The sequence below is a fragment of the Epinephelus fuscoguttatus genome, linkage group LG6 (assembly GCF_011397635.1).
Source record: "Epinephelus fuscoguttatus linkage group LG6, E.fuscoguttatus.final_Chr_v1".
NCBI classification, from domain to species: Eukaryota; Metazoa; Chordata; class Actinopteri; order Perciformes; family Serranidae; genus Epinephelus; species Epinephelus fuscoguttatus.
This window is the reverse complement of record NC_064757.1, coordinates 26346150-26360748: the sequence shown is the minus strand read 5'-3', so window position 1 is coordinate 26360748 and position 14599 is coordinate 26346150. Positions and strand designations below refer to the sequence as shown.

The window sequence follows — 14599 nt, the reverse complement described above, 5'->3', positions numbered from 1 at the left end:
AATCCATCCTCAATCGATCCTCTTATACTTTATTAGGGTTTAACCTGCAGCCTTATACTGGATAAATTCTGGCACTCATTTTGCATCCCTAAGATAGCTATTTGCTCTCCTTTGGGGTTGTATAGCCAGGCTAGACATAAGGAATTAAACACGGGGGGAGCAAAATTATTCCACACTGGGCCCCTCACCCACACCCACTCCAGCACCATCATCACCCTTAGCTCCACTACCAACACAGGCAATTTTAAATGGTGTCACTGCAGTGAAATGGCTACTATAATGATAATGATAATGATAATGATAATAATAATTAACTTAATTTATATGGCACCTTCAACACATGAAATGCAGCACAATGTGCTTTACAGTAAAATCACAGAGCTGTAAAAATATAAATCATAAAATCAGCTATGATTTTAAAAGAGTTGCAGCAGTGTGAAGCACAAAAAGAAAGAGTTTCAGACCTGTATCAGGAAAATCAGAGCTACTTAAAGGCTAAAGTTAAAATTTGTTTTTAGCTTTCTTTTAAAGATATTTAGCAAACTAGCTTCCCTGATATCTATAGGTAGTGTGTTCCATAGGTTAGGAGTGTAATTGACAAGGGCTGTATCCCTGATCTTCCTCTGGCTGTTGCTGGGAACCAGTAAACCAGCAGCAGATGATCGCAGTGTACTATGGAGACACCACACATGAATACAGCTGAGCTCATTAAATCTGCAAGTGTCTCAGTTTTCCACTCATACCTAATTTAGGCAACTCCAAGACAGTTTAGGGACCCCAGTGTGTAGAACTCCTCAAATGAAAGGTTATGCGTTTCTCACATGCTAGGAAGAAGCCTGTGAACGCTCCTGATGTTATCACTGCTCAGGAAGAGAGGTTACAGGTTGTCACTTGTTACAAATATCTGAGGCTGAAGTTTGGGTTTTATTTCAGAAGCAAGTCCTGTGTCTCCCTCCAGGCCAGAAAACGACTGGTTGCTGCTACGTTCTTACCAGTTCTGGATCATGGTGATTTGTTGCACATGAATGCATCTGCAGTTTGTGCATGTTAGACACTGCATATCATACTGCACATTACACATTGTAAGGCCCTTACTCATCACTGTGCGCTTTATTCCACGCTTGGTTGACTGTCTTTGACCTTTCATATGCTCAGTCACTGGTATTTGTTCATTCATAAAGCCATACTGGGTGAACCTTTGTACATTTGTACTTTTATTGAACAGAGATCTGACTGTAGCTACAGTCTGAGATTTCAAGACTTAAGACAGCTTTTATGTGCTCTGCTCCTCTCACTTGAAATAACCTTCGAAAAGATTTGAAACTACATGAATTGGCCTGATTTTCAAGCTCTCTGAAGTACAATGATGGATGATTCAGTTGGTTCTTGTCATTGTGCGTAGGTGTTCTAATATTTCTACATTTACAGTGTAAATTTTATGTTTTTTTATTTGTGTGGTTGTTTGGCTGTAACTTTTTGTGTGCTGCTGTCTTGGCCAGGTCTCCTTTGTAAGAGATTGTTGATCTCAACAGGACTTATCTGGTTAATATGGGTTAGATAAAATAAAATAAAATAAAATAAGATGAAATAAAATAAAATAAATTAAATTAAAGTGAATTAAGTCAAATTAAAAGGGCAATGCCATTTTTTCTCTTACCAAAATGTAGCCCAACTTTGGAGCGTTATTTAGCCCCTTCCCAAAAATATAGCTTGACATGGTTAGTACAGACAGATGCCTCAGGTGGCTTCGTTTCATATAATACCAGTATCTTCCCTCTAGCAATAAAGCATTCGCCTGTCATACCTGGTTCTTCTGAACCCTTTTTGATGCTCCTTTCATGCTCTTGTTCCCTCTGTATGCTGGTCTTTCTATTTTGAGCCCTTCATTTTTGGTGAGACATTTTGACTTAGCTAGTCTGGCAGCAGTTCCTTTAACATCTCTACATGAGCAACACATGTGTTGTGCACATCTGACCCCAAGTGTTCACGTGAAATGGTGCGGCTGAGCCTCAATCTCAAATGCAATAAATTATTAACTATGTGTTTGCATATTCAGCATGTGTATATTGGTGCTGTCAGTAACTGGGTCAATATGTTGTTCTTGATATTTTTATTTTGGTGAACATTCTCAACACCTGTGTGTAATATTCTCTGCTGTACAGTCAACATTCCTGTGTATTGCCAATGTTATACTGAATGAATGAGCAGTGTATTTAATTAATGACACACAAAAGATGCATGAGTGAGTTAATTGCAAACTCCTGGCAAAAGTGTTATTATGGTGTTAACTTCTTATTCACAATATTCCTGTGTACTTTTTTTGAAAGCGATGCCTGAATTTACAAGTTAACTAGAGGGTCAGAGTGAAAAACATATTGTGTTTCAGTGGTTGTAAATGTTATTCGTTGATTACAATTGTTTTTGCTTGTACTGCTTATATGGCGTCTACTGCTATCAAATACTCATGTGTAACAACTAGAAGGGCATATATTCTGTTGGTGTACACACTTCATTTACAGCATTATTTTGTTATATGTATATTTTGACATGCAAAAAAGTTGCTGAGGACTGGGAAAGAGCCTGCCACCATGTATTGACTTTGCCCTGTGCTTCTGTTGTAGAATTAACATGCAGATCCTGATTTGTGATGTGAATGATGCTCTTCAGCCTGTGAGGAACCATCTTACAGCTGTTACATATGCACACTCATCCATTTCAGTGCCCTCAGGTGTTATATCAGGGCAATGCTGTATAATCTTTAGTCTCCTTAGTTTATTTTGGCTATTGTCTCAATACACTAGATTGTTACACTGTGTGTTTGATGTATGGTAGATTTTTACTAATCCATGTTTGCAGTGATACTAGCCTAATTAATTCTGTGTCCCACTTAATCTCTAATTTTGTTTTATGTGCAATCAACTCATCTTTGGAAGCAAATGTCCCAGTGAAACTACAAAGAAGTATTACAAGACATCCTAAACATACCTGAACAGCTGAACTATTAAAAGAAAGATTAAGGTTTTGCTGAGTTTCCACAGTGCCAAGGTATGTAAACATGAAGATCTGTGGTAGTTCTCAAACATCTACTGCATGCAAGACAGCATTTCTTTGTTTCCTGATAAAGGGCTTGTTGCAGGGAGTTTTCTTTATCACAATAAAAGGGCAAAGTGTGTCGTATGCTTTATAAAGCTCCATGAAGCAAATTATGGTTTGTGATATTGGGCTGAATAAATAAAACTGACATGTTTATGCAAGGAATAAATTCCAATGCAAGAATGGAAAGACTCATCATGTTTAAGGGTAATAGGTTTCACAAAGCGGTATCAGACAGCCTGCCCGAACATCTGCACATTACACCTCTGCTAAATTAATCTAAATCTAGAGTAACTACACAACAGCTCATTAAAGAGACAAAGTAGATTTAAAAACACACTAGTTTTATTTGATGAAGTCCCCACACAGCAAATTAAAGAGTGTAGCATTTCCAGGAATCAGAGCAGAGAACAATATTTCCACATCTTTACATACTACACGTACAGAAACCCACCACTTACACACCACATCCAAAACCTCTGGAGAAAACACACAAAGACAAGTGCACTGTCACTAATTTAGAGTTCAGTTCAAAAACAAACACATTTACAAATCAAGTAGTGTTTAAACTTTGTATCGAGGAAAACCCCACTTTAAACCACAAAGTAAACTATAAACTAATTACAGTGCAAATTGTCTCAATAGGCTTATGTCTGTCTAAATGCTTTTCTACAGCCTGTTTCATAATATTGCACATACATTTAAGATACACACCTGCAGAGCCAAACACTTGCTGACATGCTACAGATTTTTAAAGTGCTAGCTTGGAATTAGATTGAGAGCCAGCCTGCAAAATATTTGGTTCTAAATTCGTTGCTAAAAAAGCAGGCTAGGATGCATTTTACTTTAAAATCAGATGAGATGTTGAGATGACAAGCCTTTTATCAGATTTCTATAACTACAAACAACTGTGCTGTGACCCCGAGTGGAACGAACCAAGAGAAGAAAACCAGCGAACATTCAGCGGTAAGAAACAGGAATACATTCTGTGATGGAAATAAAAACGTGAACCTGCCCTGCCAATTCATTTATGCATAGACTTGTTTTAAAGATGTTGAAACAGTCAATTTAAAGTACAGGGATCAGGGTTCAGGCCTGTGACCTCTGAAAAGTGTAGAGAAAATAACAGAGCAACACCTGTGAGACAAAATATATGTACAGTCACAGAAATCCAATATTTCTTTTTTAAACTGGAGAAGGTTTCTGTCCGGCTACATGAAGCATTGAATGTTTAACCCAGAACAAAAACCCATAATGTGTTCCACACTATATATCTAAACATTTAAACTGACTTAATCAAACCAACACCACAAAAAAGGAGGAAGAAAAGGTTGTTAGTACCATTTGAGAAACACTCCCTTGACAAAGGCAGCTGGACAGGTTACAGTAATTTCCACCAATAGTGATACACATCTCGTTCCGCAAGCAAACACCAACTAATAACTATTTAAGATGTACTTTATTTCACTGAAAATAATACTCTGAATTAATATGTACATGGAAAATAAATCAAACGTACTGAAAGATCAGCTTATTATCTGACGTTTAAAGAGAAGGCGGAAATATTGAGCGGACTGTTGCGGACAAAGCTGCAAATCAAACCAAACTTGTTTCTGCGAGGAAAGGTACAGTAGTTAAGGTTTTCCAGGCCTGACGGATAGAGGTAGGTAGCATTGGGGCCCCAGTCAGGGCCAGAAACCTGAGAAAACACACACACACCGATTACCCTAACCCGCCAGAAATCAAAATATACATGAATGTACAAACAAACCAACGTGCAGGCACATATACAGTATATGTCTATACAAAAACAAGTGCGGTCGCCCGGCGAAAAGTCTCTCTAGTGTGCTCTCTCAGACTTAAATATCTGACCTGATGTAATCAAAGCCAATCAACCACTTAGGTGATCTGTCTGATAGCCAAACTCAACGGTGACATCCCAATATGCTACACTTTGTGTGTCTGCACTGCAAGCAAACGGTGGTTTTGATAGCAAAGTGTGTTTTGTGATAGCACTTTCTGTAAGAACCTGAATAACTTTTTTTTGTTTGTTTTTAAACTGTGTTTAAAGGCTGCTAGGCCACAGAGCGGTGTGTTGCACTTGAGTCAGCACCAGAACCAACACGCTTTGGCTATGAGTGACTTTGCAGCTGTCAAACTGACACTGACAACAAGTACCCGGTGGTCTGGTACCTGGCTGGTTTAATGGTGTTGGAGTCACATTCAGTGCTGTGCAAACAGTGAGAGGCTTTGAAATCTAAGCGATTACTCCAAATGTGAACGCTTTTTGCGAGCGTGAAAGTGTGAAAGTATGTCTACAATGTTTATCGTGAAGAAGCTAACTAGGTAGTGATCAAATGTGATGATTATCATGTGCGCAGCTTCATTCATCATTGTGCAAAAACAGCTGAACGTAACTGTGACAAGGAGGAAAAGTAGTGTTAACTGTGATAGAGTCAAGAGTAAATAGGTTAATATGATGAATAATAGTAAGGTTATAACTTTGACACCAGTGTCTGTGATCAAACCACCTACAGTAAAAACACATACAGTATTTATGTTGAGAAGTATTTTCATGGTGCTTGTGCAATGACACTAAACAGTAAGGGACCCATTTCCTATGAAAAACAAAACCAAAAAAAAGGCACGAAGGCGCTAGCTTTAAAGTAGCTACAAGGCTCTCAGGTCCACCAAGATTACATCTAAATCTATGCTGCTACGTTTCGACAAGTAGTTACAGAGAAGAGCCAGAAAGACCACCCATAATTAATACACACACAAAATAATCTATAAACATGTACCTGGCAAAAGAGGAAGTGTAAGTGTAAGCTCGAAGGCGTTTCATGTTAAAACAAATATTTAAAGTCGCTGCAGACTAACTTTGCAGCTAATTGGACAACAGCTGATCATAGCTGGCGATTAAAACCATGTCAAATACAATAAAGAGAGACTTTGGTATGTAGAGAAGACCTTTCACATACCAACCTCTGAAGACCTTTGTATGTGGACACTAATATTCAGCGTCATACTCTTGTGTATGCATCATACATTAATCATGCCAACTCTAAATAGACCACTCTTTAGCAGAGATCCCATTTTCACATTTAGGACTAAAGGCCCTGATCACATCTGCTTCATCTGACCTTCAGAAAATCTATTTGGATTGTACTCCATCACCCTGTCAATAAAAACCGCTCTTCTCAGGACACGCCAAAGACTAAGCAGCATCAGTGTGCTTCGTGCCTCCTCAGAAGGTCAGTCTCTTAGCGGTGATGAACTCCTCCAGTTGAACCTTGCCGCTGCCCATGAGACCGAAAGCTGGATACATTGTTCCCGAACAATCCACCTGCCTCTCGTAAAGGCACCTCATGGTGTCTGCATCGTAGAAAAACACTCGGCATGCATCGTAATCTAGGCATACACCCAAGCGCTGTGGCATGGGAAGCACGCGGTTGCCGGGGTCACCGGCCGGTGCGTTTGCAGTGGAGACGGAAGAGGATGAGGAAGCCTTGGGGATGAAGAGCTTGCCCATGCCGAGGGTGAGGAGGGTGAAGGGCTGGGAGAGCTCATAGCATGCGTCTTCACTGCCGCTGTCATGCCCACTATCATGGTCATACCTGGTGAAGGGAAGAAGGAGGAGACGATTAATGGGCATATAGACTTAAGGTTCTTACAGTTTGTATCAAATGTTTTGAAACCTATATTATGACCCAGACACACCAAGCCATCAATTCAAAGAACTAGAGACATCAAAGAACTAGTGATGAAGGAGCCCACGTAGCCTGTGTCTTGGCCAAAGAGTGGCACATGAACACACACCATAAAGACTAAAGACAATGGCCAGCTGTGCACCTGTGTGAGATGAAATAACGCCAATGCAGCAGGCGGCGATAGACTGTGTTCGTCATTCAAAGAGGGAAACCAGAGGACAGCTTCAAGATGCTAGTTAGCCAGTTAGCACATTAACAACACAACTCAATGTTGAAAGAACGAAGGATATTTATCACGCACTAGTGAACAATGGCACAAACAATCAATCACAAACTATTTTTTGCTGAAGACCTCAGTGGCAAATACCACAATCTGACCTGATAATACGTTTGCTTTGATCTCATGCCCTCTTGACTTTAGAAACTAAAGTGAGGAAAGTAAACAACTGGCTAATGTCATCAACTCAGCTACACTGCCAATCAATCAGAGCAATTTCATTCACCGACAGGCTCCCCCAGCCTCATTGCAACATGCTTAATCAGCTAAAAAACGGGCGTAAGTGGCCAATGAGTGCTATCCGTGCAGGACACACTGCAAAAACTAGGGCAACAGATGCTCACCAATTGCCTAACATTGACTGACAGCCGACTACCAGCTTGGTGTGTCAGGAGCCTTAGAGCCAGGATCACAATCATGTGTAAAATAGGAAGCAGGTTAAAGATCTGTCCCAACTCATCCTAAGTGTGTGAAGAATCAATTAATCATTTGGTGTATAAAATGTCAGAAAATAGAGAAAAAGTCCCATCATATTCCCCCAGAGCTCAAAGGTGATGCCTCCAGATGTTTTGTTTTGTCTAACCAACAGTCCAGAATACACATGCATCCAATTTAAAATCAAAGAAGACAAAAAAGAATAATTATTAATATTAATAATCATATTCCAAGGGACTTGAACCAGTGAATTCTTGGCTATTAATTGAGAGCTGTGTTAACCTTTGATGTTAGCTGTTTTACATTAACACACTGCTATTACTTATACTTAGAAAAGCACTATATAAATCCAATGTATTATTATTACTTATCTATTCCTTTCAAAAACAAAAAAACAACGACAATAGCAAGAAAAGAAGGACTCGTGATTTTTCAGGCATTTTCTACAGAGGGAAAAATACACACTCACCCTCCAAATAACTAGCTGAATGCTGTCCACTGTTTATCACTTCGTGTACATTATGTAATTACCATAGATTTAACATGCATTTGCGTAAATAAATGTGTTCCTTTACATGCTTTTACATGAGCTGATCCTGTGAGAAAGGCAGGCTTTGTCTGAGAGTAAGCTCTTTACGAGTTTATACTGGTTCTCTTACATCACAGGATTAGGTATGACTCAAACACACTTATCGCTGTGCTGAGATTGTTTGTCTGTGCTGCAGTCAGGTATGCAACGGTAAACAAACAGAATTTGTACAGTTTAATTTCATCACATGTTGACAGATTGTGGACAAATTGTATATGACAGCTGTGTATCCTGCACACTTGCAGTTACCTTGGGCTGCTGGTATCTCTGGGATTGTGGAACCATTCAATCAGCTTCGAATCAGAGGCCACTCCAACTTTAACCATGTAGGAATACGGCTCCACCTTGAAGGCCCAAAAGTGTCTGAAAAACATGAGGAGCAATTACTTTTTACTGCAGGACTACAAATTTAATGATCCATTGTTGAGATAATTTTCTGATGAGTCCTCTGACAATCCTGGTGCAAAACATCACCTCACTCTCTGAATGGAGGTGAAGACGATAAAGACTGGCAGTTTAATAATCCCACCACCTTGTGCTCAAAAATAAAGTTCCATCTCTATTTTCTCTCTCTTGAATATTTTATATCCAGACAGCATGACATACTGGTTGTCTAATGAGCAAGAAACCAGAAGGCTTTCACACTGCATGCTACTGTGCCTCTGTTCTGTCATCTAATTATCAGATGATTGTACAGCTCATACCTTTTTTCCCAACATTTAGCCTCATTTTGCAACATTAATTTGTTAAGCAGTAAATTAAATATACTGCTGATCACAACTTCTTTTTTTGCAAACTCCCAGTGTTGTCAGTTTTCAGCGTACCTTCCCTGAGAGATGCCCGTGTCCCCAATGATGTAGTCGAGTTGCATGTAGCTGCCCGTCTGCACACGCTCTGCTGCAAGGAGGAAGGCCATGCTCGCTACACTCTCCACAGTGTCCCGTCGCTTGTTCAGAATGAGCCGCTCCGTGCTGAAGCCACACTTGTCGCTGAACAGGAAACCAAAAGCTGTATGTGAAGAGACAGGGGGCGAATGAGCCAGAGGATGGACAATGGGAGAGAAGACAAAAAGACAGAAAAGTGGACAAAACAGGGGCAAAGGAGGGAGGAGGAGAAGAGATCAGAAGAAAGAAATCATTAAGCTCAGGAAAACAAAAAAATGTGAGTGCATACAACTCATGCAAAAGACACTTGTTTATTCCCTGTTAGGGAACTGGAGCTGGGTAGGTAAGAAGAGCTGACACATGAGGGCGCTATAGCACAATCTTAAAGCACTACACAAGGATATACTTGCCATCATCATCACACTGTGAAGAGTAACAGCCATGAAACCCTATCCTCATTTCTTATGTGCAGCTGCCATTTATATTCATCATCTGGGTGCAATTAAATGCATTCTATAAATAGTTTGTGGGCCAAAGGCCACGATTACAATAATCCAGGGTACATACAGGCTAACATGATTATGCCTGTTCACTCAACCGTCCCATGCAATCCAGGGTCTACACTGGGGAAGACCAGTTAATTTGCATGCGTCTAGGGAAGTCCTTCCAACAACTAGGCCATGATAATGATAATAGTATTACCATGACTAACGGGTGAAAAGACAATGCTGCAGCTATGTAGCAGGGATGCACCGATACTGACAGTTATCTTGTCGAGCTAAACTAGAAGCCTAAAGCCTAATTTTTTGTTCACCAACACTAGTTGTGTTCACTCAAAAAAATAAAATAAAAAAATGGATCGGCTCAGCTGAGGTTTTCTACACCCATGTTGCAGAGAACCTGTGACATCTGCTCCGTGCTGTAAATTAATGCTGCCAGTCATTAAATAAATAATAAAAGAAAAATGGGGGCAAACGTAATTGCTGCAGCATGAAATTAGTCCCAAAGCAACGATATTTTAATTTGACATGCAGTGAAGAAGTAGACCTAGATATTTATAGTATAGATTTTTTTTTTTTTTTTTTTTTTTAAACAGTGAGTAAGTGATGAGCACCTGGGACAGATAACTGTGTCTCAACCACAATCAGACCTTGAAATCTGTAAGTTCAGCATCCATGGGCTCAAAAAGGGGATTTTTTTTTTCAACGCAACCAGCATATTGGCTGTTAGACATGCTGGGTCCATGCTGGGTTATTACTCATCAAATGACTCAATCCAAGGCTCAATCCCAAAACACTCTGTGCCTCTATCACTTAGCCCTACCCCTTTTTGGGGTAGGGCTAAGTGATTCATGCGTGTTCATGCGTGTTCATGTCTAGGGGTAGGGTGTCCTTCCTTTGGGGGGCTTTTTGCCTTTATTTGATTGGACAGTCATAGCGTGAAAGAGGAAGAGAGAGGGGGGATGACATGCAGCAAAGGGCCGTGTGTTGGAATCAAACCCACGGCCGCTGCAGCACGGTCACAGCCTTTGTACATGAGGTGCCTGCTCTACCAGGTGAGCTAGTGGGCACCTTAAGGTGTCCTTCTTATTCTTGTGGGGAATAAAGGGGTAGAGCAAAGTGTTAGGGCTACACGGTCCTTCAAATGGAGAGTTTCCAGAGGCACGCTTCAAACCAAGTGTTATGAGAAATCATTGGCAAGATGGCCACACAAGCAATAAACAAAACTCTCAAATGTACCGTCTGTGTTCATAGAAATGTAAATATTACGATAACTATTGCATTATGTTCTTTCAATGTATTATGCTTCTTTACTTCATGACAACCATTAAAGAAGACATCGCTAGTGGTATGCTGATGTCTGGGTAGCTCGTGAAGAGAGACCACCACAGTCCCATATTCTGGCATATTTTTATGACCAATTCCTCCCTTCATGGCATAGGACGCCCAAAATTTAACTAAAGTCCAGAAGCAAAGTAACTGTGCTTGTTACCGCTCCTCTGCTACCAGTGCAGACTGGCAGGGTAGGAGGACAGGCTGTTAACATTAGCCTTTTTTCTTTTTTCTTTGATGACATGTTTGATCCAATGATAGTGTTACAGTTAGTTGTGAACCAATTGCTAGCATCCACTATCCCTTGTAACTCTTTTCTGGGGAACAAAGGGACCTTTGAAAATGAGGAGTAGAGGTAAAAACAGGAAATGGGATTGGGCCCAAGACTGACAAACGCGGATGAGCAAAGACCTAAGTGCTTAAGGGTATGGCTGAACACGTTTGCTGTCTGTAACTATGTCCACTCATGCTTCGTCATGAGTAGCATTTTTTTGCGTGTGTGCGTGCCAGTTCATGTTTTGTCCTCTGCCTTTCACCCTGGCCTGAAATGTCACCTCATTACTGACGCACAGTGAATCCATCCACCCAGTCTTACACGAACCAGAGAGCACAGGAATGTGGAAGCTCCCATCACAACACAAATGACAAGGCTTGTGCAGAGAGTGACGTGTCATGTATGCATGTGTGCAACAGACTGACTTTGATGCAGGCTCCTGCCACGGGAGGGGAAACTGGGGAGTCTGGAGTGTGTCAAAACTAAGTGACAGTACCACAGAAAAGACCTCTGGAAATCCCAGACTTCGCTCTGACAGTATGAATAATCAGCGCAACCAGTGAGGAGAATGAAATAATTGCTGAGCAGAACATGAATCAAAGCAACACAGTCCCTTACTGGGCGGATAGGATCTGAATTCAAGTTCAGCAGATGGTTGGGGAGTATGATTGTTGTTAATGAATTCCGCTTTGCGTCTGTCAGGCATGCCTAAAATGCTTGCAACAGATGCAACTGCAGGTTTCTTTTCCAAGCTGTCGCGCTGTACAGCACCCTCCACTCCCACACTCAGACAAAACCTATACTGGTTTCAGCCATCTGAGACAAAAGCCATCACCATGGTGATAAACTAAACACCATTGTGCTTCATTACCTCAGTCGTGCAAGAGAATTCTAAATTCAGAAACAGTGAAGCATCTGTCATCTGATAGTCTTTTCTAAAATCCAAATGCAGAACATTCAGACGTGCTCAGAGAAATAAACGGGTTAGAGGAGCTTAGCCGTTGCTTTGGCCAAAAGAGGCCCAATAACAGGGGCTGGTTCTCTTGTACATAATAACACTCTGTCACTTCATTAACACACTTAGCATCAACAACAGTAACAGACTGAATTGATTGAGCTTAATGAAAAGTTTCTGCCATTGTTTTTGTCTTCAGGAATTCAACCGACATCTTCACATTGCCTCAACATTTCTCTTCCTCATGTTCCCTCCTCCATTTATGTCCAACTTAAGACTCAAAGGACGGACCAAGAGCACACACCCATCATGGGGGAAGAAAAGGGAGCAGACATGTGCAGCAAATTAACTGGAAACTTCCCCCTGCTTCTCAGGCTTACCTGGTGCAGGAGGAGTGTGGAAGGTGACCTCAGGGCTGTGGGGGCTGAACATGGAGTTCCTGCAGCTTCGGACCCTGAAGGCGTACAGGCTGTCAGGGTCCAGGTCACACACCACAGTGCTGGGACCATAAACCCTGTCTGTAGCCCTCCAGACACCACTGTCCTCACCGTCCTCCTGGGACGGGGATTGGCCCGGGCCTCCGAGTCTGGAGAAAAAGAAGTACATCAACAAGTCATTTAGATTCTTCCACATAGCTATAGCTTGTCTGTGAACCTACACAATCCTCCACTTGTCTCTTGCTGGTATTTCTTTGTATGTGTGCACCCACCTGCGGTATTCAAGCACGTGGTGATCTGTAGGTAGGTGATCGTCAGACAGCCTCCAGCAGATTGATGCCTCGTTATAGACTCTGCTGTTGGACAAGTCAATCAGAGGAGGGTCTGGAACTGGAGAGGAGTGAGAAAAGAAAAGCAAGATAACAAATTAGTAAAATGTAAATCAGAATTTGCAAGACAGTCAATGTAGGTCATCCTCTAATTACTTACATATAGTAAATAAACAAGAGGTACTAAAAATAGGGATGGGAATCTCCAGGCGTTTCACAATTCAATTCTGATTCTGAAGGCTATAAAATGATTATTGATGCATCTTGATCATAGACTGTAAAAATAATGAATGTAGCAATGGTGACATCACCCACTGGTTTGTGGAATAGCATTTTGAAGCCTTGAGTTCGGCATTTCATCCATCGTCATTTTGGATTTTTGGAGTCAGAAGACATTTGGACAAGAAGCAGGAGCTGCGGAGGAGTGAGGGGTGGATCTGACTGAGAAGCCGAGGACACTATCAGCAGACAGCCTGTAACTCAGAGTGGCCCGCCCTTCATTATGTGTAACTTTAAGCCTTGATAAAATGTAAGCAGGTGAGTTATCAAAAAATGTAACCTCCGTACAGTTGCCATGATGGAGAAAATTAGCTATAGAGAGCGGAGCTTTTTGTACCAGGCTGTAAACATGTTTATTTCTACTGTAAAGTCGTGCATTCTAACATGGGGGTCTATGGGGACTGACTTGCTTCTGGAGCCAGCCTCAAGTGGCCATTCACAGAACTGCAGTTTTGGGCATTTGCATGCTGCCGCTTGATGTTGATGCATCAAATTTTGTTTTAATTCCAATACATGATTTAATTCCTTTAATTTTTTCCTCAAATGTGGGCTGGATTGCATCCATCTGCGGCGCACTGCATTGTCATTTGTCCAATTTCACCGTTGGAGCCATGAATTAATTTAGGAAGGAATGGATTTTGTAAGATAAGTAAGTTTTGGGATGGTTTATATTTCTGTATTGTTATGTTTTTGGTTAGTGTTTTGGAATATTATATATTTTTGTGATTGGGGTTATTGGGAGAGTGGGGTCACACGGGTATGGGCGGTGACTCTATAGTGTCATAATCTATATCAGCATCTCATCTTCACCTGTGTGGGGTTTTTTGGTTTTTTTTTGGTTGTAGAGAGAGGGTGAGTGGGTCACTGTATTTTTTGTTGACCACACTTTTTTCACTGTGATCATTTTGATTCCAAGTTTGTGCACAATATAATAAGTCAATTCTTTTACATGTATTTAACAAATTTTTGGATCTCAGTGGATCTTTTGTTGGTGTGTCAGACAAGTTAACCAGGTCCAGCCTCTCAGCAACTTTTAGTTTGTTTCCTGCAGACCCTACACTTACCAAAACTCAAAAAGTATGCTAGTTTGGGACGTTAACATGATGCACATGTTTATGTTCATTATGTTTTACCATCCACATTGACTTTTCTGTATCAAGACGTAATCTTTCAAGAGAGAATCACAATGCATTTAAAAGTTAAGTTTCCCCCACCTTCAGTCTAAGATTTTGTGCTTAATGTGTGCAATATTCAGCCAACAAAATCCAAGTTTTAAACATATTGCACATGGCAGAGGTTCATGCTGAAGAACTTGTTTCTGGTGATTTGCCAAATTCAACAGATCTCATGCATAAATGGAAAACCTACTAAATTCCAGTAAAATCTCTGAGTCTTAATCATGCTTAGTATAATGTTTCAGCTCAATAACTTGGGTTTAAGCAAATGCCGCAGTGTGAGTGTGGCAAAGATTAGATTTGTCGGGATCAGGACTATCCACTCAGGAC

The 14599-nt window shown here is 40.8% G+C and overlaps 1 protein-coding gene across 6 annotated transcripts in view; it reads right to left on the bottom strand.

The window, feature by feature from the left end:
* Nucleotides 1-3420: 3420 nt before the first annotated feature.
* trim36 (tripartite motif containing 36) overlaps nucleotides 3421-14599 on the bottom strand; it is a 49079-nt gene continuing 37900 nt past the window's right edge. For all 6 annotated transcript variants that reach the window (XM_049577891.1, XM_049577892.1, XM_049577893.1 and 3 more), the window contains 5 exons: nucleotides 12759-12876; nucleotides 12430-12635; nucleotides 8929-9112; nucleotides 8354-8467; nucleotides 3421-6710 (listed from right to left, as the gene is read on the bottom strand). In XM_049577891.1, the coding sequence (XP_049433848.1) occupies nucleotides 6341-6710; nucleotides 8354-8467; nucleotides 8929-9112; nucleotides 12430-12635; nucleotides 12759-12876 (992 nt within the window). In that variant the 3' untranslated portion in view covers nucleotides 3421-6340. The remainder of the gene's footprint in view (nucleotides 6711-8353; nucleotides 8468-8928; nucleotides 9113-12429; nucleotides 12636-12758; nucleotides 12877-14599) is intronic.